The sequence below is a fragment of the Eubalaena glacialis genome, chromosome 10 (genome assembly GCF_028564815.1).
Source record: "Eubalaena glacialis isolate mEubGla1 chromosome 10, mEubGla1.1.hap2.+ XY, whole genome shotgun sequence".
Classification (NCBI taxonomy): Eukaryota; Metazoa; Chordata; class Mammalia; order Artiodactyla; family Balaenidae; genus Eubalaena; species Eubalaena glacialis.
In genome coordinates this window covers 444,109-464,168 of record NC_083725.1, presented here as the reverse complement: position 1 = coordinate 464,168, position 20,060 = coordinate 444,109, and the positions used below count along the sequence as shown (strand labels likewise).

At 60.6% G+C, this 20,060-nt stretch overlaps 1 protein-coding gene across 4 annotated transcripts in view; it reads left to right on the top strand.

Moving 5' to 3' along the window:
* The window catches only part of GLB1L2 (galactosidase beta 1 like 2), a 44,028-nt gene extending 25,129 nt beyond the window's left edge, over positions 1–18,899 (top strand). For 2 of the 4 annotated variants that reach the window (XM_061202183.1, XM_061202180.1), the window contains 14 exons: positions 2,221–2,313; positions 4,974–5,055; positions 8,493–8,563; positions 11,271–11,355; positions 12,833–12,970; positions 13,452–13,532; positions 13,904–14,010; positions 14,541–14,681; positions 14,903–14,974; positions 15,226–15,307; positions 16,917–17,004; positions 17,250–17,361; positions 17,757–17,873; positions 18,034–18,899. In XM_061202183.1, the coding sequence (XP_061058166.1) occupies positions 2,221–2,313; positions 4,974–5,055; positions 8,493–8,563; positions 11,271–11,355; positions 12,833–12,970; positions 13,452–13,532; positions 13,904–14,010; positions 14,541–14,681; positions 14,903–14,974; positions 15,226–15,307; positions 16,917–17,004; positions 17,250–17,361; positions 17,757–17,873; positions 18,034–18,120 (1,356 nt within the window). In that variant the 3' untranslated portion in view covers positions 18,121–18,899. The remainder of the gene's footprint in view (positions 1–2,220; positions 2,314–4,973; positions 5,056–8,492; positions 8,564–11,270; positions 11,356–12,832; positions 12,971–13,451; positions 13,533–13,903; positions 14,011–14,540; positions 14,682–14,902; positions 14,975–15,225; positions 15,308–16,916; positions 17,005–17,249; positions 17,362–17,756; positions 17,874–18,033) is intronic. The other 2 variants (XM_061202181.1, XM_061202182.1) reach the window with 2 other exon arrangements.
* Positions 18,900–20,060: the final 1,161 nt, after the last annotated feature.

The window sequence follows — 20,060 nt, the reverse complement described above, 5'->3', positions numbered from 1 at the left end:
GTAAAAAATAAGAAGTGGAGTTATAAGCTAAAATTACAATAATAGTGGATTTTACATTTTTTCACATATTTACCTTTACCAGAGAACTTTATATTTTCATTTGGCTTTTGACTTCTCATCTAGCATCCTTTCATTTCAACTTGAGGAACTCTGTGTAGCATTTCTTGTAAGGCAAGTCTAATGGTAATGAATTGCCTCAGCTTTTATTTGTCTGAGAATGTCTTAGTTTCTCTTTTACTTTTGAAGGACAGTTTTGCTGGATGTAGAATTCTCAGTTGATAGTTTTTTTCCTTCAGCACTTTGAATATCGTATCCCACTGCCTCTGTCCTACAAGATTTCTGATGAGATATCTACTTATAGTCTTATTAGGGATGGTTAGCAGACATTTGGTCCTGTCCAAAATGTTCATAAGACATTTGGTCTACACTAACAGGGCTTTGATGTTTGGTTCTGTCCAAAACCATTTGGCATGGACCAAATATGCTCATGGACATTTTGGATAGAGCCAGATTTCAAGGACCTTTTGGCATGAACCAAATATCTTATGGACTGAATGTCTTATGGACGTTTTGGACAGGACCAAATGTCCTGCAAGGTTGGGGATCCTTTGTACATGTCTCGTTGCTTTTCTCTTGCTCCTTTTAACAATCTCTCTTTGTCTTCTGACAGTTTGATAATGTGTACTGGTGTGGGTCTCTGGTTTAATGCTACTTGGAGTTCACTGAAGCTTCTTGGATTTGTATATCCATGTCTCCTCCATTATGTCTTCAAATAATCTCTCTGCCCCTTTCTTCTCCTTTTGGGGTTCCCATAATGAGTATGTTTGTCTGTTTACTGATTTGCGTAAGTCTCTCAGGCTCTGTTCACTTTTCTTCATTCTTTTTTCTTTTTGCCCGTCAGACTCGGTAATTCAAAATGACCTGTCATCAAGTTTGCACACTCTTTATTCTGCCTGTTCGAATCTGCTGTTGAACTCCTATGGTGAATTTTTCTATTTAGATAATGTACTTTTCAGCTCCAGAATTTCTGTATAGTTCTTTTTAAAAATCATTTCTGTCTCTATTGATATTCTCACTTTGTCCGTAAGTCCTTTTCCTGATTTCTGTCCATGTTTTTCTTTAGCTCTTTGAGCATATTTATGACAGTTGTTTTAAAGTCTTTGTCTAGTAAGTTAAGTGCATGTGTTTCTTTAGAGACTGTTTCTAGCTTCTTTAGAGACTGTTTCTAGAGATTTATTTTGTTCCTTTGAATGAGCTACGTTTTCCTGTTTCTTTGTATGCCTTGTGTTTTTTGGGCGAAAATTGGGCATTTATAAAAACAGCCCTCTCTCCCAATGTTTGCTGTCTTCTGGGGACACCTTTACTATTTAGTGGGCTCCTGAGCCTTGAGATCAGCCTGGGATGCAAGCTTAAGATCTTCTCAGATATTTTCTTGGCATGTGTCCTGTCTGGCCGGTGTGTGTGCTTTTCTTTCTTTCTTTCTTTCTTTTTTTTTTTTAATTTCTCCCAGCTGCTTTTACATCTTGATTTCTCAAAGAGTGTCTCCCTGGTTTCTTCTTGTGACTTTAGATGTTCTATCGTATTCCTCTGCCTGTAATCCTTTGCCCCCAGACATCCGTGGGTTTGTAGTCCCCCTGAAATGTTTACATGCTGTGACCCATCACTGCCTTCTGCAGCTTCCAGCCTGAGGTCCAAACTATGCCAACATTTTCTGTCTGATCTCCAAGTCAGATGAGACAGAAACTAGTCCCCTGGGGAACCTACAGACAGCCCAGAACATTGCAAACAAGTTCCATCTTGCTCCTTCTGTCCTCAGGGAGGGAACTGGAAATTGGGATGCGTCCTTTTGACTGCACCATGCTACGCCAGGGAGGGGGTGGGACAAAGGTGATCGAAACCGTGGAATCTCCTACCGTTTTGAACATGTCTTTTTCGTGATTGGGTATTCACTCATTTGCTTAAACGTTTGACTGGTTTCCAGAGCTCCTATAAAGTTATTTCAGTCAGTGTGCAGTTGTTTGTTTGATGTTTCCATAGGGGAACAAGGGCCTGGCGCTTCCTACTCCCTGTCTTACTGACACCACACAATTATATACCAAACCTTTTGAGACTTGCACTTTCTAATGGGTTGTTTTGCTATAATTGGCAATAAGTGTGGTGACATTAGCTAGTACAGTTCCCACTACACACTCAGCTTCTGATTGTTCTCTCTTTTCCCAGTACAAGCACGGAGGACCCATCATTGCTGTGCAGGTGGAGAATGAGTATGGTTCCTACAACAAAGACCCTGCCTACATGCCTTACGTCAAGAAGGTAAGAGTCAAATTGGGTCACCTCTTCATGGGGTGTTCTGGGCTCTGGTGCGATGTGAGGGTCTGACGTCACCCAGCACCATTTATTAATTGGTGAATCCTTTCTCCAGACCTTTATTCCAACAGGGTCCTCACTTATTTGCCCTCTGTTGGCTGAGTTTAATGGGGATTGCAGTACACATGGGGCTGAGAGTAATGGAACTACCTTGATCGAGGGCGATAGTTGGAGGCCTTCCTGGAAGGGTGGGTTGCTGCTCTCACTCCAGCACCCAAAGTAGCGGCCCCACTGTCGGCTGCACGTTGGCTTCATCTGGGGAATCGTTTAAGCTCGCTGTGCCCAGGCCATATGGCATCCCATTAATTAAGGGTCTTGGGGGTGCAGCTCAGACATCTGATTCCAGGGTGTGGGTGGCTGGGAGCCCCTGACCGAGTGTGTGGCAGAGCAGGGAAGGGCAGGCCCAGGGCGACACTTAGAAGGACAGGCTTCTGCTCAGAGGTGGTTCCTGTCACTTGGTGGATGAGACCTGGAATAAATGCATTCATTTTTCTAAACCCCCACTTCCTCTTCTGTGCAGCTGGGCTAACGAGAGGATTTGCCTCTCCACATTGTACGTGTAAAGAGGTTGCAGACACAGTGCCATTCCAGCATCCAGTGAGCAGTCAGTAAACAGGACCATGATGTTATCAGCAACACTGGTGTTTTGTACTTGGAAGGGTCGGCCCCCTTGTGAGGCAGGAAGCTTTAAGTGGCCTCAGTGACTCCACTAATTTAATTAGAGCTGCTCCGGCCCCTGGTGTCCTGGGTGGCATCCCTTCTGCTGTCACAGGCAGAGTTGTGTCCATCTGGAATTCCTTTAGTCCCTGCAGATGGCTTGTAGGTTCTTACCCACTCTCCCCTGCCCCCCGCCCCCCCGCAGAAGCCCCCTGTGTAGGGGCAAGACTGTCTCTGGGGAGGGTGGTGTTCCTGAAGCTGGATGGGGAGAGATAAGTCCTGACGGTCAGGCCCAGTCACACCCTGGCCTCCTCCTTGGGGTTGGCTGGAAGGAGCCCGGCCAGGGCTCAGGCCAGGAGGGCATCTACTGCCCCAGCACAGCCCCGGAGACTCTCCTGGGCTGGGCTTCCCCAGCAGGTGCTCACTGAATCTCTGGGCTGCAGAGAAGGAAGCTGCCCTGCTGGGGACGGGGGCAGCCCCGCAGAGACCTCCCCTGCCCAGTCGTGACCCTGGTGTCTGGGAAGGGGTGCATGTGAGACAGGTGGACAAAGGGACGCCTGTGTGGTCCCAGATGGATGGCCTGTCAGAGCCGCTCAGCAGAAGACTGCAGGGCTCCGGATGGAGGGGCCGGGACCCCCAGGGCAGCCCACCCCTCCCTGCGTTGGTCCTCGCTGCAGCCACGCGCCCGGGGAGACGGGAGGGGCGCCTTGGAGGGTGCGGATCACAGGATGAAACTGCAGCAGGAATGCGCGTGGTGCTGGGGCTGACTGGTGTCTTTCCCCTGGGAGCTGCGGCCGCGGCTCAGGAGTGATCACCATCATCACTGAAGCCCCTGGGAGGATGTGCTCCTGGGTCGTGTGCAGCTTCTTCGGGGCCCTGCAGATGTGGGACTGTCTGCGTAGGATGGCCACGGGCAGGTCACTTTGCCCTCTGAGCCTTAGGGTCACCACGTGCACAGCAGAGGCGGGAGCGTCCTTGTCTTGGCCTGAGCTGTGGGGAAGCAGTGAGGTGGTCGACACAGCCCAGCTCTGCCTGGCGGGTGGCGGGTGCTCGGGGGCAGCGACTGTCCCTCGTGGTGCAGGCGGTCAGTCTGTGCCCCTAGGAGATGGACATTGTCCAGTCGTGTTCCCCCCACCCCCCAATGCCGTGCACAGGGGGGCCTGAGCAGGGTCTGCTGAGCATCGGTGACGGGCTGGCTGCTTCGATCCTGCACTTGCCTCCCCCGACTGAAGTCCTGAGAACGAAGGCCTCTCTGCTGCGTCCTCACAGCCTCCGGACGGACGGGAGCCTTAGTCACTGCTCACTGCCTCACCTCTTTCCAAAGGAGTTTGGTTGAAATAAGCAGTCTTGTCATAATACCTGAGGAAGAAGTGTCGGGAAGGTGTCCTTGCTGGGGTTTCTGGTCCGCAGGCCCCAGGCCCCATGCGGAGCCCGAAGGGGATGGACCGGCTCAGGTGCGCACCTGCCCGCCAGCTCTGGACGCTGCAGCCCTTGTCTCTGAGGCTCCTCGCCCTGCAGTGAAATGTCAGGTGTGAGGCTGACCAGGACAGTCTGTGCAAGGTGCTCGCAGGGGCGCCTGCATGATGGAGATTGCTCCTGAGCCGCGGCCGCCGGTTGGCCCCAGCACCACGCGCATTCCCGCTGCCATTTCATCCTGTGATTTGCACCCTCCAAGGCGCCCCTCCCGTCTCCCTGGGCGCGTGGCTGCAGCGAGGCCCAACGCAGGGAGGGGTGGGCTGCCCTGGGGGTCCCGGCCCCTCTGTCCGGAGCCCTGTGGTCTTCTGCCTGGCGGCCTTGCCGAGTGGCTCTGACAGGCCATCCATCCGGGACCAGCAGCCAGCTGCCCGGCGACCCTCGGGCCTGACAGCCTGCCGCGCGGTGGGAATTCAGTGTGTGACGTGGCAGGAGGTTTGAGGAACAACAGGTTGACTCATGTCACTCCCCCACAGGCCTTGGAGGACCGGGGAATCGTGGAGCTGCTCTTGACCTCAGACAACAAGGACGGCCTGAGCAAGGGGATAGTGGACGGAGGTACCCGCCTGGAGGCTGTGTGCAGGGATGGGGACAGGGGACGGGACGGCGGCCTGGCCTGGCTCTGCTCCCCGGATGGCCTTAGCCACAAAGGAGTCTCTGACGCCTGTTCTCCTGTGTGCGCGGGGCTGGGCCCCAAAGCTCAGGGCCTCGGGGCTGGAGGGGCCGCGAGAGGTGGGCACCAGGGACGCTCAGGGCCCTGCAGGACACGGGGCAGCGGAGTGGGCATCGGACACGGTCCTACAAAGAGGGCCGGGCAGACCAAGTGCCGGGTGTCCCGTGGGGACAGCTCACTCAAGTCCTGCCCGGGGCTGCACGGCCCACAGCGCCGGCCGGTCATCTGGGCGGCGGTGTCTGGGGCTGAGCACGTGGCCCTCGTCCCGCGTCCCCGTGCCCTTGCTCCGCCTCTCTCCCTGTTACTGTGGACGCCCCACCTGGCACCGCTTCCGGGCCAGATGCTCCCACCTGGAGCGAAGCCCTTTCTCCTCCTGCCCCGCCCACGTCACCCGATTTCCCTGCCCTGGGTCCTTCCCGCCCGCACATGCCTGTGTAGCTGTTTCCTCCTGAGAAGCCCCCCGACCCGTTCCCCGCAGAGCCGTCTCTCTCTGCCCCCCCTTGTAACCACGCTCCCCGCGTCCACGCTCACTGGCTCCCCGGCCCCTTTCCTGCTGTCTTAGGTCCTGTGATCATCTCTCCGCCGACACCACCCTTTGCAAGGTCGCAGTGACCTCCACCTGACACATTTAAGTTGTCGTGCTCCTCACCTCTGACCCGTCCGATGGGGCCTTTGGTCTCTTTTCTTCTCACTGGCCGTCTGGGGCACCGTTTCTCCGACCTTGACCTCGGGCAGCTCGGTCCTGTTCTCCTCCCGACAAGTTTCCCGTCGTGTCCACGCGGTGGCGCTGTGTCCCCGTGGCGGCTTCCAAGGCTCCCCGCGGTCCGCCTGTCGGGGTCGGGTCAGGGCCTGGGAGGGGCTGTGGGGCTTCGAGTCCTGCGGGCGGGACCCTCTGGAGGCGCGAGCAGATTTTAGCTGCCGCCGTCCGCAGAGGGGGCCTCCTGGGCTGCTGGTCGCCACGCCCCGTCCCCCGCAGGCCCTGCCTCTCGCCCCGACCCGGCCCCTGCCCCACGCCTGCCGCCTGGATTGACTTTGTTCAATTAGTTAAAAATGTGATTACAGGAAGGCTTTCACAAGGAGTGGAAGTAAAACCTTAGAGATGCTTCTGAAGAAACACCACGTAGCCTCCGCCTCCCCTGCCCAGGAGTGACCATTTTGAGCTGTTTAGCGTTCCGTCCTGGCTCTTTCTCCATGACTGTAAATACCACGCACAGAGAGCTCTGTACTTAGGGACGTAAAACCCTTGTTCCGGTTGAGGGCTCAGGTCTCTCCTGCCACCCTCGCCCCACGGCTTTCCTGGGGCGGCCCCCCCCAACGCCCCCCGCCCTCCCCGGCCCTCATGGACGCGGTGCTCGGGGCCTGCATTTTGACACGTAAACGCGGCCGGGCGGTGCGTCCGGTGTTCTGGACAGTGTTTGTGGTCGACTCGCTTCCAGTGTAATTATCTCATTGGTTTTCCTTTCCTTTTAAGTTCTTTTCTGTCCTTCCTTCTCCCTGTCTCTCTCTTAAACAAATACTTTACCAACAGCTTCCAAACCCCCATCATGGTGTTTTCAGGCGCCTCTGTGTCGGATTCTGATCCAGTCCGATGGCACCGGCGCCCCACTGTCCCCAGCCTGATGGCAGCCCGGGTCCCCTGGAGTCCCACGTCCTGGGTCGTTGAAGCCGTCGTCCTGTCGTTTTCTTTGATCCGCTGTCGCTGCCAGAGGACGAGCGCATCCTGTTGTGGGATTCGGGTTCAGGGTGTCTCTGTGGGACCCGCCCCTTTGCGGATCTGACTTGGACAGTGTGATTCTTGTGGTGGCCTCTCCCTGTTGTGCTGTCCTGTCTCTTCTCTGGTTTGGTTGTTTGTGGGTCCGACGTGCGTGTTGCCCCTCTGAGCTGCGTAGCTCTTGAGCTTTTTTCTGTCTTCGCCGTTTCCTTCTGCTTTCTGGGTGACCGCCTCGACTTTCTTCTCCCAATCCTTCTGTTTCCTGCATCTCGTTCTTGGATACATTTCTTTTCTCACAGCGTACTTGCTAACAGCTGTGACCAGTGCCCCCCGCTGTGGGGAACCAGGAGTGGGATTTGGAGGGCTGTCTTTTCGCGGGATTGACTCCGGAGGGGAGCCCTTTGGGCCGTCATGGCGGGTATCTGGGGGCAGGAAGGGGCAGGAACCGCCTTCTGAGCTGTCCTCTTCCCGCAGCCCTGGTGCCCGGGGCCGCCGCGCTTGGCTTTCCTGAGGAGCTGGCCACGGGGCGGTGGGGAGGCTGGAGGGGGGTGTGAGGCAGGGTCCGCGGGAGGCCTTGGGCTGGGGTGGGTGGTCACCTCTGCTCTCGCAGGCTGGATACAGACCCCCAGACCCTTCTCAAGCTCCCGAGCTTTCCCTGAACCGTGGCCTCTGCTGTGTCTCCCGCCCCGTTCTTTCCGTGGCCCCACCTCCTCATCCTTCACCTGTATTCGCCGGGCTGTCGGGGGGGTGATGGGAGCAGGTACACTGGGCTCCGAGGTTTCTGCCGGCTTGGTTCAGACCCGCCCGCTGTCTTCAGGGGTCTCCACTTTAGGTGAGGAGGGTCCGGATGTGGGGTCTTACCCACATCGGGTGGGCCTGCTTCCCAGCGCTGTGACCTTGAGGCAAGTTGTTTGGCCTCCCGGAGCCCCAGCTGTCGTTTGTTTGTCTCTAATCACTGGTGATCGGGGCTCGGGTCCGACAGGAGGGCGTCAGGGTCGCTGGGCGGCCAGGCTGGTCCGGTGACCATCCCGCCTTCCCGGGCGCAGCAGAGCTCAGGCCTGGCCATGCGAGACCCTCCGTCCGGGGACAGGAGGCGGGCAAGGAGCCTCATAGCCAGCTTCTGCTCCGGGGTCGGCCACGTCCATGGCCGTGGGCAAAACAGCACGTCTTTCTCGGGCGTACCTTTCCCTGGTAGAAAGCCATGGAAAATATTGCTGGGGTGGGACAGAAAACTAGCTCTCATCTGAGATGTAAAAGGGGAATCTTCACTTAGATCGTCACCCAGTGCCGGAGGCTGGAGGTACAAAGTAAAGATCAGACTCTGGGCTCCTGCAAGGAGTAATTAACAGAAATGCACTCTGGTTGTAAAAATTCCATAAATCGAGCACAGATGCTTAGCAAGTGGATCTCTGTGAGGTCTGTGCTGAGTGGTGGAATTGCCAAGATGAACCGGCTAAGTCTCCTGGTGTCAGAGGAACTAAACTCTGGTTGGAGGTGGAAGGTGGTGTCAAGATTAGTTTATTTGCAGGTGAGTTGAGAACGGTCAGGGGAATTCTGAGTCCTCCTGGCTTTTGGGTGATAGCTGTTTTCTCTTCTCCTTTCCACCTGCAGCGCTGGCCACCATCAACTTACAGTCACAAAACGAGCTGCAGTTTTTAACCACCTTTCTGCTGAGTGTCCAGGTAAGTCAGGAGGTGAGCTGAGCTGAGCCTTGGTGTCAGGAGCTTAGCTGGACCGGAGGACCTCTGGGCCCAGCCTTGCAGCTCTCAGCCCCCCTTGCCCCTGCACGGCCCACGCCGCACCCGTGTGGCCTGCCCCTGGCGAGGGAAGCAGTGTGACGGTTGCTCTGAGGGGTCGCTGTGTCAGCTGGTGCTGGGAGGTGGTTTCCAGCCTCCTGAGAAGGGGCCCTTTCTGAAGCTCTAGGCGGGTGTGCTCACAGAGGCCTCTTGACTAGAGTTCTGTGGACTCAATTTGGCCCCAGACGGGCCCAGTCTGGGCCCTGGGGATCGAGGGGAGAGACACATCCCTGCCCTGTGTCTGACCATCACTGGTCAGGCTGCTCTGGGCCCAGAAAGACTGCTGTCATCTGCCGGACGGGGGCCTGGTCCGCCCAGGCCAGAGGAGAGTGGAGCGTCGGGATGTATCTCAGCGTCAATGGGGCTGATGGGAACTTGCAGTGGGAACTCCCTAAGGGGAGAGGAGATCCAGCTGAGGCGGCCCATTGGCAGCATGGAGGCCGCCTTCGCCCTGTGTTATGTACGGGGCCTGGATGCCGCCCTGAGGCCTGCATCCGGCGGGGCTGTTGGCGGGTTCGCTCCCCCCACCCCGAGAATAGACGCCGGCAGGGGTGCTGGGGTGCCTCCCGTTCCAGCTACTCCTTTTTTAGAGCAGAGGCGGTGTCCAGAGGCTCGGCCACAGGAGGCCCCCAGGGCAGTGTGACGCCCCCAGGGCTGAGGGCCGCCATGTGCTGCTGTTTAGAGGGACGGGCAGGGGGTGCCCAGGAGGAAGCAGGATGGGGGGGCCCGGCGGGCTGCTCAGCAGATTGGGGGCGGCAGCGTGCAGGTGGGTACAGGCCCAGCCCCCTCCCTCCTTCCCGCACCCCGTACCGCGCTTGCTGGGCGTGGGTCCCGACCACAGGCTCTCTGCCCTCGGGGAGTTTGTGACCCACTTGGAAGAGACGCGTTAGGTACATAGTTGCCCAGGATCTGAGTAGGGTCGTCCTTGATGTTGTCCAGGACAAGGACGGCGCTGTGACCCCCAGCTTCTCTTCCCTCTTCTGTGAAGTGGGGATCGTGCTGGCACCTACTCGTAGGGCCGTATGCGGGTCAAAGGGGTGATGCTTGGAGAGCCCCCAGAAGAGCCATGCTCCCCACGGGCGCCTCCTCGTCCGTGGAGAGGTGGCCCCAGGCCGGCCGGCCTGTCCATGGCGCCCGTGGCCACCGGCCTCTCGCCCGCTGTTCAGCCACGTGTTTTCCTCCAAGAAGGGGCCGCGGACTTGTCCCTCTTCAGATCAGAGGCCCCTGCAGATGGTCACTGGTGGCCCTGCCCCGCTTCACTCAGGGTGTCCGGCTGCGCCTTGCCGGCCCGGCCCGTGTCCAGGGACGGGAGCCTGGATGCGGGTGTCTCTGGGCGCTTCCCAGGGCCAGGCAGCGTGTGCTGAGGGCTCCAGGTGCCTCATCTCATGTGATTGTCCCAGTAGCCACGTGACTGGCCGCCGTGTAGCCGTTTTACAGTTGAGGACACAGACTCCAGGACGGTGTCCCCCGGCAGTGGCAGGTCAGGGCATGTAGCACAGTCGGTGCCGAGCCAGCCCTGAGCCACGGTGACCTGGGCCATTTGGTGGACAGCTCAGCCCAGCCCTCAGGTGGGCCCCTCCTGGCACTGGAGGCTGCTGACCTGTGTGACTTAGTGACCCAAATGTGGTATGAGTGTCCCCTCGGGAGGTAGGCAGCCCTAAGAAAACCAAGCCCTGGGCCTTGCTAGAAAATTGTCGTGACTTATGTGGCCTCTCCCATGGCGTGGTCAGGACCTTCTACTCAACAGACCCTGAGTCTGCCGCCCCCTGGGTGGGGCAGTGATGCTCTGTGTGCACTGGCCCCGGACGCCAGGCCGACAGTCACAGGGGCTGCTCGGCGCGGGATGAAGGTTCTGTGGCGCGGAAGCTGCGGGGCCGCCGTCGGGCCAGCACCTCCGCCGCTGCTTCTGTGCACGTGGGCAGAGTGGAGCTGGGCCCAGGCATGGCCGCTGCGTCCTGGGGGCAGTCCTGTGCAGCCTCAGGGCGCCGAAGCAGTGGTAGACCTTCTACCGTCCTGGCCGAGGCGGCGGGGGCGGGGGGGGGGGGCCGGGCTGCAGAGCCTGCACCGTGGTAGCTGGAGCGCCCTCATTTTCTGGTCCAGTTTTGCATACTTCTGTTGAAACCAAGCTAGACCTGGGAGAGGGGCCACTCCACAGCCCCCTGACTCCTCCGGCCAGAGGGACGCAGCATCTGAGGGTCTGTGTCCATGGTGTGGCTCTCAGAGATGGGTTTCCCCGATAGGAAGTCCTCCTGCCCTGAAGAGGACACACGGGGCTAGGTCAGCAAGCCGCTGTCAGGACTGCAGGTCAGGTGCTGCGTTCTTGCGAAGGCTTACCTCGGGCAGGTCCCCGGGTTCCCCGCCAGCGCCGCATGCAGCACTGAAACCCCATTAAGGCCCCGGGCCTGCTGTGCCCACTTTGGTAGCTCCATCCACCCCCTGCCACGTGGCGGCCGCACGTGGAGGACCAGCCGGTGCGGGTCCCCTGGGGGCTCCCCTGTGCTCTGCTGGCAGCGGCCCCGAAGGCCAGGTGTGCAGCCAGGGAAGGGTGGGGAGGACGGAGGTGCCGGCTAACTTCTCACTTTGTGGTGCGCAGGGCGTCCAGCCCAAGATGGTGATGGAGTGCTGGACGGGCTGGTTTGACTCGTGGGGCGGCCCCCACAGCATCCTGGATTCCTCAGGTGGGTGCTTGTGGGACCCCCGTCCAGCTTGTGTGCTGGCCTCAGAAGCAGGAATAAGTTCCAGATAAGCTGCTAATCGATGTGAATTAGCTGAGGGTGTGGGGCTCCGGGAGTCTCTGCGTGTACAGTCAGCCCTGAGCGTCCAGAGCTGTTTGTCTTGACAGGTGACACGAGCGGTCAGACACGGCTTTGGGGTGTCTCTGTAATTGCTCTGGAGTAATGCATGCCAATCGCAAACGTCTAGTCAATACAGGACGTGTATAAAGGAGAAATAAAAACCCCGGAGCCCAGAGCAGACGTTTCGATGTGTGTAGTGCAGGCACCCTCTGTCTCTCTGTCTGCCGCCCCGGGTGCACGTGCAAGTAGAGGTGTGGGCAGGTGAGGGCAGGTGTGGGCAGGTGAGGGCAGGTGTGGGCAGGTGTGGGCAGGTGAGGGCAGGTGAGGGCAGGTGTGGGCAGGTGAGGGCAGGTGTGGGCAGGTGAGGGCCGGTGAGGGCAGGTGAGGGCCGGTGAGGGCAGGTGAGGGCCGGTGTGGGCAGGTGAGGGCAGGTGAGGGCAGGTGTGGGCAGGTGAGGGCAGGTGAGGGCAGGTGTGGGCAGGTGTGGGCCGGTGAGGGCAGGTGTGGGCAGGTGTGGGCAGGTGAGGGCAGGTGAGGGCAGATGTGGGCAGGTGAGGGTGTGTCTGCTTATCCACCTGCCTGTTCCAGTGGCCCAGCTGCCTACACTGTGTGGTGTGGATTCCACCCCTGTTCTGGAGAATGCAGAGAACCCCCTTGGGCCGGTGGCGTACCCACGATCTCTTATTGATGAGGACCTGGGTGCTTCCAGGGTCTGTGCTCACGGACCCCGTGCAGCGGGCGACCCTGCGCGTCAGTTTGGCTCACGTGGCATGTCTCCCTGTGATAAGTTCCCGGCAGTAGCCCTTCTTCCTTCATGCGGGTTTGATCTGTGTTAACTGAACTGCCCTCCAGGAAGGGGACAATCCTCCCTCCACTGTTAAACGAGATGCCCATTCCCCACAGATTCATCAACACCAAGTGTTAAATAATGTCAGCGTTTGCTGTCTGATAGGTCCTTATTTAGGTCTCATTTCTTTGACCAGTGCCGGGGTTTTAAACTCTATGTAGATATGTATTAACCATTCATATTCCTTCTCCGCCGTTACTGTCTGTGTCACGGGCTCATTTTCCAGTCCAGGTGGGGCGGGGAGGTGGTCAGAACCGTGTCTCTAATTGGGTCTCGCCAGCTGAGCATCACCGGCAGGCGGGTGGGCCTGAGCTGCAGCCCGTGTGAGGTGCGGACTCGCCTGGGACTTGAAAGCAGCTGGAAGCCGGGCTCTGGGGCCGGGGTCCCGTCCCCCACCATGGACTGCGGTTGGGTTTAGGGAGACCTAAGGACGGAGCTGTGAGGGGGACCCTGAGGGGGGCCGGGCTCACGGCGCCCCAGGCCCCAGCTCTGTGCGCCCTTCTCCTCCCACAGAGGTTCTGGAAACCGTGTCTGCCATCGTCGACTCCGGCTCATCCATCAACCTGTACATGTTCCACGGTGGCACCAACTTTGGCTTCATCGGTGGAGCCGTGCACCTCCAGGACTACAAGTCCGATGTCACCAGCTACGGCAAGTGCCCCCGACGCGGCGCCCCACACCTGTGCCTGGGCTCTCGCGGGGCGTCCCTCGGGGACAGCGGCTGGCACCTCTAATGTGAAGGCAAGGTTTTGTCCGGACGGTCACTTTTAAGCTGCCAGGGCCGTAGGAGACAAGCCAGCTGACGTGCCTGGGCCTTTGGATGCCAGCTGGGGAGGGGAGGGGGGCCCAGGCCGGGAGGGGAGGCCCTCGGGGGGGGTAGCCCCTCCCCTCCTCAGGGCCCTGGGATGAGGTGGCCCTGGCCCCTTGCCTGGGATGTAGGGTCTGGGCAGCTTGGGGGCGTTCGGTCGCGTCTGGTGCGAGTGGTATTTTGACGGACGGCTCACGTCACGTGTTCTGCTTCGCACGTTGCTGGGGTGAGGACCCTGCTGGCCCGCCAGCGCCTGCTGTCTCCGTTTGCCGCCACACTGCTGTCCTGGGGGCTGAGGCCCGTGACACGGCTAGTGTCTTGCAGACTATGACGCGGTGCTGACGGAGGCCGGGGATTACACGGCCAAGTACACGGGGCTCCGGGAGTTCTTCGGCTCCATCTCAGGTACCTGCACGCGGAGGCGCAGGCCCAGCTGGGCGCCGGCTGGCTGTTGCTCTGCGACCCCAGGAGACTTGCTTCCTCTCCCCCCAACCCCTCATCCCCCCTCAGCCCCAGGTGATGCGTGTGCAGGAACGAGGACAGGCAAGTCTGAGCGACTGTTCTCGTCCGAGTGGGGGTCTTGCCGGCTTCACCTCCTCCTAGGTGTCAGGGTTCCTGAGGACGTGAGCAAGCCCCTGCCGACCTGCCTCCTGGCCTCGCCTTCCTGGCGGGGTCTCGGCGGGCCGGGAGGAGCAGGAGCTGGGGCGGCGGAGGCTGGAGGCGCAGCGACTGTTGGGGTCCCTTTGGGACGGCCCTGCCGTCTGCTTGTGTTGCAGGGGCCCCTCTTCCTGCCCCACCTGACCTTCTTCCCAAGACGGCGTATGAGCCAGTGATGCCAGCTTTGTACCTGTCCCTGTGGGACGCCCTGCCCTACCTGGAGGAGGTGCGTGCCGCTGGCGGACGGGCTGGCCCGGAGGAGGCGAAACCCAGGTCTCCACCGCCTTGGGCTCCACTCCCCAACCTCAGAGCTCAGAGAAAAGAGGACAAACGCATGTGGAGAAGCAGGAGGGATGGAGGGACGAAAGGAACCAGAGGAGGAGCTGGGAGCACAGCGGGGAGGAGGCAGAGAGGAGGGAGGAGGCCGGGCGCATCCCCCAGCACCAGCTCAGGGCTGCCATGGTGCAGAGATGACGCTGGTCACAAAGCGCCGAGGCCACCGTGCATAGCCTGCCTTCTGTCCTTACCACATGCCCTCCGTCCCTGTCCCCGAGAGCCTTGCAGACTCTGACGAGAAACCAAAATCAGGATTGTGGAGCTTGATGGTGTAATACAAGTCAAATAGAAAAAACGTTCCGCCCCCGCCCCTTCCCCCCGCGTGCTGACCCCCGTGGGGGCTGCCGGCTCCCCGCGCCCCCAGAAGGCGAGGCTGCCTCTCTGTGCTGAGCCTCTGCCTCCCGTCTCGTGTCTGTGCAGCCGGTCACCTCGGAGAAGCCGGTCAACATGGAGAACCTCCCGATAAACGGGGGGAACGGGCAGTCTTTTGGGTACACGCTGTACGAGACCACCATCACCTCTTCTGGCATCCTCAGTGCCTATGTGCGGGACCGGGGACAGGTAGGGGCGACCCTCTGAACTGCCGTGACCCACCGCACACCAGACCCCTCCCCTGAGGCTCTCATGTGCAGCACCCGTGTGTGGAGATGGCCCATCCCCTCCGGCCGTGCTGCCCGCTGGAACCTGGGGCCTTCGTTTCCCCCTGGCCTCTGAGTGCTCGGCAGGGACCCCCACGCCTCCCCCCTGCTGACGCGGGTGGGTCTTGTCTGCTCCTTTGGCAGGTGTTTGTGAACACGGTCTCCATAGGGTTCCTGGACTATAAGAGGAAGAAGATTGTCATCCCCTTGATCCAGGTTTGTCCCGGGGGTTGGGAGGCTGGTGCCAGGCACCTCCTGGGCAGGTGTGGTGGGAGGCCTGGAGGGAGGCCTGGACGAGGGGGCTGCTCAGCCACAGAGCTGGGGGTGGGCGTGGCTTTCTGATGAGCAGGGACCCTCATCCCGTCCTCAGAGTTTAGGGAGAACTGGGGCTCCACAGAGAAACCCCAAAGGGCAGCTGTGACCCGGTGGTCGGAATCAGGCTTTGTCAGCGCCCTCTGTGCTCCCAGCAGGGGTTCACGATGCTGAGGATCTTGGTGGAGAATTGCGGGCGAGTCAACTATGGGACTAATATTGACGACCAGCGCAAAGGTGGGTCACAGTACATGCGTGGCTGTCCCTTCTCCACAGCAGCACCTGCAGGTCATGGAGGCTGATGCCATAGGTGGGGCCATGGGGGCCCATCGGGGGGAGGTGGGTCCTGGAGGCCACCGGAGGGAGGTGGGTCCTGGAGGCCACTGGACGGAGGTGGGGTCATGGAGGCCACCGGAGGGAGGTGGGTCCTGGAGGCCACTGGACGGAGGTGGGGTCATGGAGGCCACCGGAGGGAGGTGGGTCCTGGAGGCCCCTGGAGGGAGGTGGGTCCTGGAGGCCCCTGGAGGGAGGTGACGTAGGACCCGTGCCTTCTTGGTTCTTCACACTGAGTTTCTGTTTCGATCCACCTTGGAAACCTCTCGGTGACCTCATTGGTGGTGGGGAGGAGGGCACAGGATGTACATGAACAACATACATGCTCTTGGGGGCCCTCCCCCCGGGAACATCCCACTGGGCTCCCTGAACCTCCTCTGCTTGAACTTGCCTCTTTCTTATCATCTATCAAAATGTGGGTGGTTTTATGTAAGTTATGAAATAGGACCTCGGACAATAAATCCTACCCTGGAGGAAGCCTGGTGGCCTCCTAGCTCTCGTGGCCGTTTGCTTCTGTCACCTCGGGGAAGAGCTGTGGCCCAGCCCCGGGGACTTCCTGTGTCCTGGGAATGTGCCCCTCCAGAAGGGCCTCAGTGTGCTTCCCCTCCCCTCCGCTCCCCTCCCCTGAAACCCCCCCGGGTTCCTCCCTAGGTCTCAGCTTCTTCCCTAAGGAGCTCGCGGTGCTGGCCACCCTCGCTTCCTCTGTTCTCCTGGGGGCAGAGGGGATGGCAGCCTGGCCCTGGTTGCAGGCCCTGCCGGGGGGGTGCAGTCCTGTCCTCTGGAAGGGTTCAGGGTTCACAAGTCGCAGACATCCTCTCCAGAGCCGTGTGCACCTCCTACACCTGCACCTGCAGTTCAGGAGGGTCTGCAGCCCTCTGAACACCCCCAGCCTGTCCGGGTTGCCAGTCTGGCGACTCAGCAGCTCTGTGACCGAGAGGACGCAGGACACCCAGTGGGTCCCACCCCGAGGTGCTGGGAAGTCACTGTTCAAGTGTGTGCAGTGCCTTAGCCTTGGGTGTCCCAGCCACGGTGCTGTGTGTTCACAATTTAAATACTTGAAAAAAAACCTTTAACGCTGGCTTGTGTAGAAGATTTCTGGCTGAGTTACTAGGTCTGTTTCGTCTGGGACTCCACTGAACAGACCTCGAAGCTAGGCTGGAGCCACTGTGACCTCTTGATTACACGTGTCCTTTTGGCTTCTTTTCATGGTATTGGAATTCTCAGCCCCCAGAAGGGAGCGCCCCCCTCCCAGGGGCCAGAGGCTGACACTGCCCTCGGGCGCCTCCTTCCTTGCACACTGTAGGGCCTGGCAGGCGCCGCTGTCACTTGCTCTCATGGCTTTGGGGCTGCAGGGAAAGGTTTTATGCGTGCAAAGAGCCCCCTAGGGGTGCTGACCTTTCAGCAGGAGTCCTTTGTTGAACTTTGCAGAAACGTTCCGTGTATGTGCCCAGCCGGCGGGTCAGCTGTTCCCCCACCGTGGGCCTCGCTCAGTGTCTCTGCCTCGTCCCCCCAGGTTTAATTGGAAATATCTATCTGAATGATTCTCCCCTGAAAAAGTTCAAAATCTACAGCCTGGATATGAAGAAGAGCTTCTTTCAGAGGTGGGTCCTGCCCTGCGCAGCGTGGGAGCAGCTGGACGGCCTGCAGGAGAGCCAGGAGGCCCGAGGCTGCCCCAGGCTTGGTGCCGCCCCGCACCCCTCCCCCACGGCCTGAGAACCAGAGCCCGAGCGCTCCCCTGCCCCTCCCCCCCCCCCCCCCCCCCGGCTGCCACTGCTGTGCTGGTTCACAGGGCGGGGAGGACCTGAGAAGGCACCCCCCCACCCCTCGTCTTCTGTCCTGCCCATAGGTTCCATGCAGACAAGTGGAACCCTGTCCCTGACGTGCCCGTGTTCCCTGCTTTCTTCTTGGGGCCACTGTTGGTCTCCCTCTCCCCCTGTGACACCTTTGTGAAGCTGGAGGTTTGTAGCCCCGCCTGCCAGGTGCTCTGGGCTCCGCTCCTTGGGCCCCAGCCTGGTGCTTGGCCTCCTGGAGCCCCCATACCACGTGTGCCCGGAGGGTCTCCGTCGTGGCCTCCCTGGGTGCGGGAGGGAGTCAGAGCAGAGGAGCCACCTGGTGGGCTTCTCAGGTGCGGGCTCCGGTGGTCCAGTCTGAGCCCGGGTGTCCTGCCGGGGCTCAGCACAAGAGGGAACGGGATCCGGAGCTCCCCGCCCGTTACCGAGCGGCTTTTGGAACGAGTCTGGTCCCTGGGAAGCTGAGAGGAGAGCTCACGGCCTGTGTGCGCTTCTGCCTCCCGTGTGACTCTATGTTCGGTGGTTTATGTGGTCAACTAACACCTCCCCTCCTCTGCTTAAAGGGCTGGGAGAAGGGGGTTGTATTCATCAACGGCCAAAACCTTGGGCGCTACTGGAACATCGGGCCCCAGGAGACCCTCTACCTCCCAGGTGCCTGGTTGGACCAAGGCCTCAACCAGGTGGGAGCACTTTTCCTGGGACCCCTTCTCATCCCTGCCCTCCCTGTATCACGGTGCTTCTCCGGGGGCCCTTGGTGGGCAGGAGAGGACGGAAGTTCTGGCCAGCCCCTTCCGAGTGGGCCCCTGCTCCGGCTCCGAGACAGACTGGCCGTCTCCCCAGGTCATTGTCTTCGAGGAGAAGATGGCAGGTCCGGTGATACAGTTCACGGAAACGCCCTACCTGGGCCGGCACCAGTACATGAACTGAGCGGCCCCCAGGCCTCCCGGCGGGGCGGCAGCAGGCCCTCCCTACTGACCGCGGGCCGGCCTGCTGCTGCCTCCTCTGTCCCTCCCCTCGGGAGCCAGGCCTTGGCCCTGCCCACAGCTGCAGTTCAGACCCTCCCCTGCAGAACCGGAGAAGCGAGTTGGGGGCGAGGGAGGGCCGTTCCCTGAAGAGCTTCCCGCTCTGTGGCTGGTGCTGTCCGACTTCGCTGCTCCCGCGGGCGGGATGGAGGGTCTGGCTGGGACTGTCCCCCGTGGGGGTGAGTGGGGCACAGCTCCTGGACAGTCTGCTCCTCTGAGTGTCCCTGTGGGCCCTGTTCCTGAGCTGGGGGGCGCGTCACCATTTGTGGAGGGTGGGGGCACCTGGGCCAGCCTTCTTCGCCATCGAGGGAGGAAGTCAGTCCGGTGGAGGGACCCCGGCCCCCTTCCACCCCACTCGGATCGCCTCTGACGGTCAGGAACGCTGGGCCTTACCTCCCAAGACAGCGTGTTTCCCTCTCATTCCGCGAGGGGCAGCGTCAGCCCAGGAGGAGAGGCAGCTGCTCCGAAGGGTCCAGGAGGCCGCGGGCAGAAGGTGCGGCTGCAGGGGCCTGGGCAGGAGTGTTGGGGTCCCGGGGCCCCCGCCCTGGGCCAGGCGGCGGGGGAGGGGCAGCCTTCCTTCCAGTTGTCCGTCCAGACCCCGGACAAGCCCCCCCGGGATGAGCCCCGGGTTTGGGCTCAGGTTCGCCGCCTTGAGTTGCGGTAAAGCCACAGAGTTGCATCCGATCCTCCTTGGTGCTGTTTCTGTGATCCCGCGTGTGCCGGGCACACGGCTAGCCCGGCCGTCGCCGTTCCGGTGTGGTGGGCGGGGTGGGGCCGTGCTGGGTGGCCAGGAGCAGCACGTGCGCTGGCCCCGGCGCTGAGTGCGCCTCCCCGGCGACGTCTGGATCCTCCTGCCACAAACGGACGGTCTCCAATCGTAGTCCAAGGGGACGAGCTGATCCCTCCCGGAGTGGGGGGACCGGGTGGGGAACCGCAGGCTGAGAGCCTCCCAGCGGCGCCCTCCTCCCCAGGGCCGGGAGCCCGTGCGTGGCTTAGGAGGGGTCTGCACGGGGGCGGTGGTGCGCAGCCCCTGGGCCCAAGAGCGGAGCCGGGTCAAGGGCAGACGGTCACAGGGGGCTGGGCCCGAGGGTCCCGCTGGGGGCAGAGAAGTGGAGCTTATTGAAGCGAGCCTGATGGACCACGGCTGGGGGGCCCAGTCCCTGATCTCGTCCAAACTCACCACCTCTTCCTGTGCCGCCTCGAACGGGGAGCCCGGGGCTGAGCGGTGAGAGTGGGCTCTGTGGACGGGGCCAGCCTGGGCGCCGAGCCACCCTGCCTGGCTTATGCCACGTCCCACGAAGCACGTGGGGGGCTTCTGCTGGGGAGTGTGCACGGAGCTGGGGTTTGAAAGACGCTTACGGTGACGCCGTCTGTGTGATGAAGAGTCCCCTGGCGTTGCTTTTCCGCACCCACCTGCTCGCAGACGCCCGGCCCTTCCTGGGTGAGGTCCCTGGGCCAACCTGCCTGCCCAGTGACCCCAGCTTCCTGTCCAAGCACCTTGGCAGGGAGTGCCCTCCTCACCACCCCGGCCTCTAAGTGCTGGGCGTCTCAGGCTGCTCCCAGGCTGCCTCTGCCCTCTGCCTTCACTCGGTGTGGAGGCCTCGCCCGCGGGCCTTGGCAGCAGTCTCCACACTCGTTCCCTCCCACGTTCATCCCCGTCGGGGCTCCAGGCACCGCCGTCCACTCACCTCCCCTGTGAGTGTCACAAGCACATGACCCCAAACTTACTGTCACGTTGTCCCCTGCAGTCTGCCCGGAGCAGTGGACACAGTTCTGTTCTGTCTTGGTTACTCGTGGCTATACTTGTACCTCACGTCCAGCCCATCAGCAAACCCCTGACCCGCG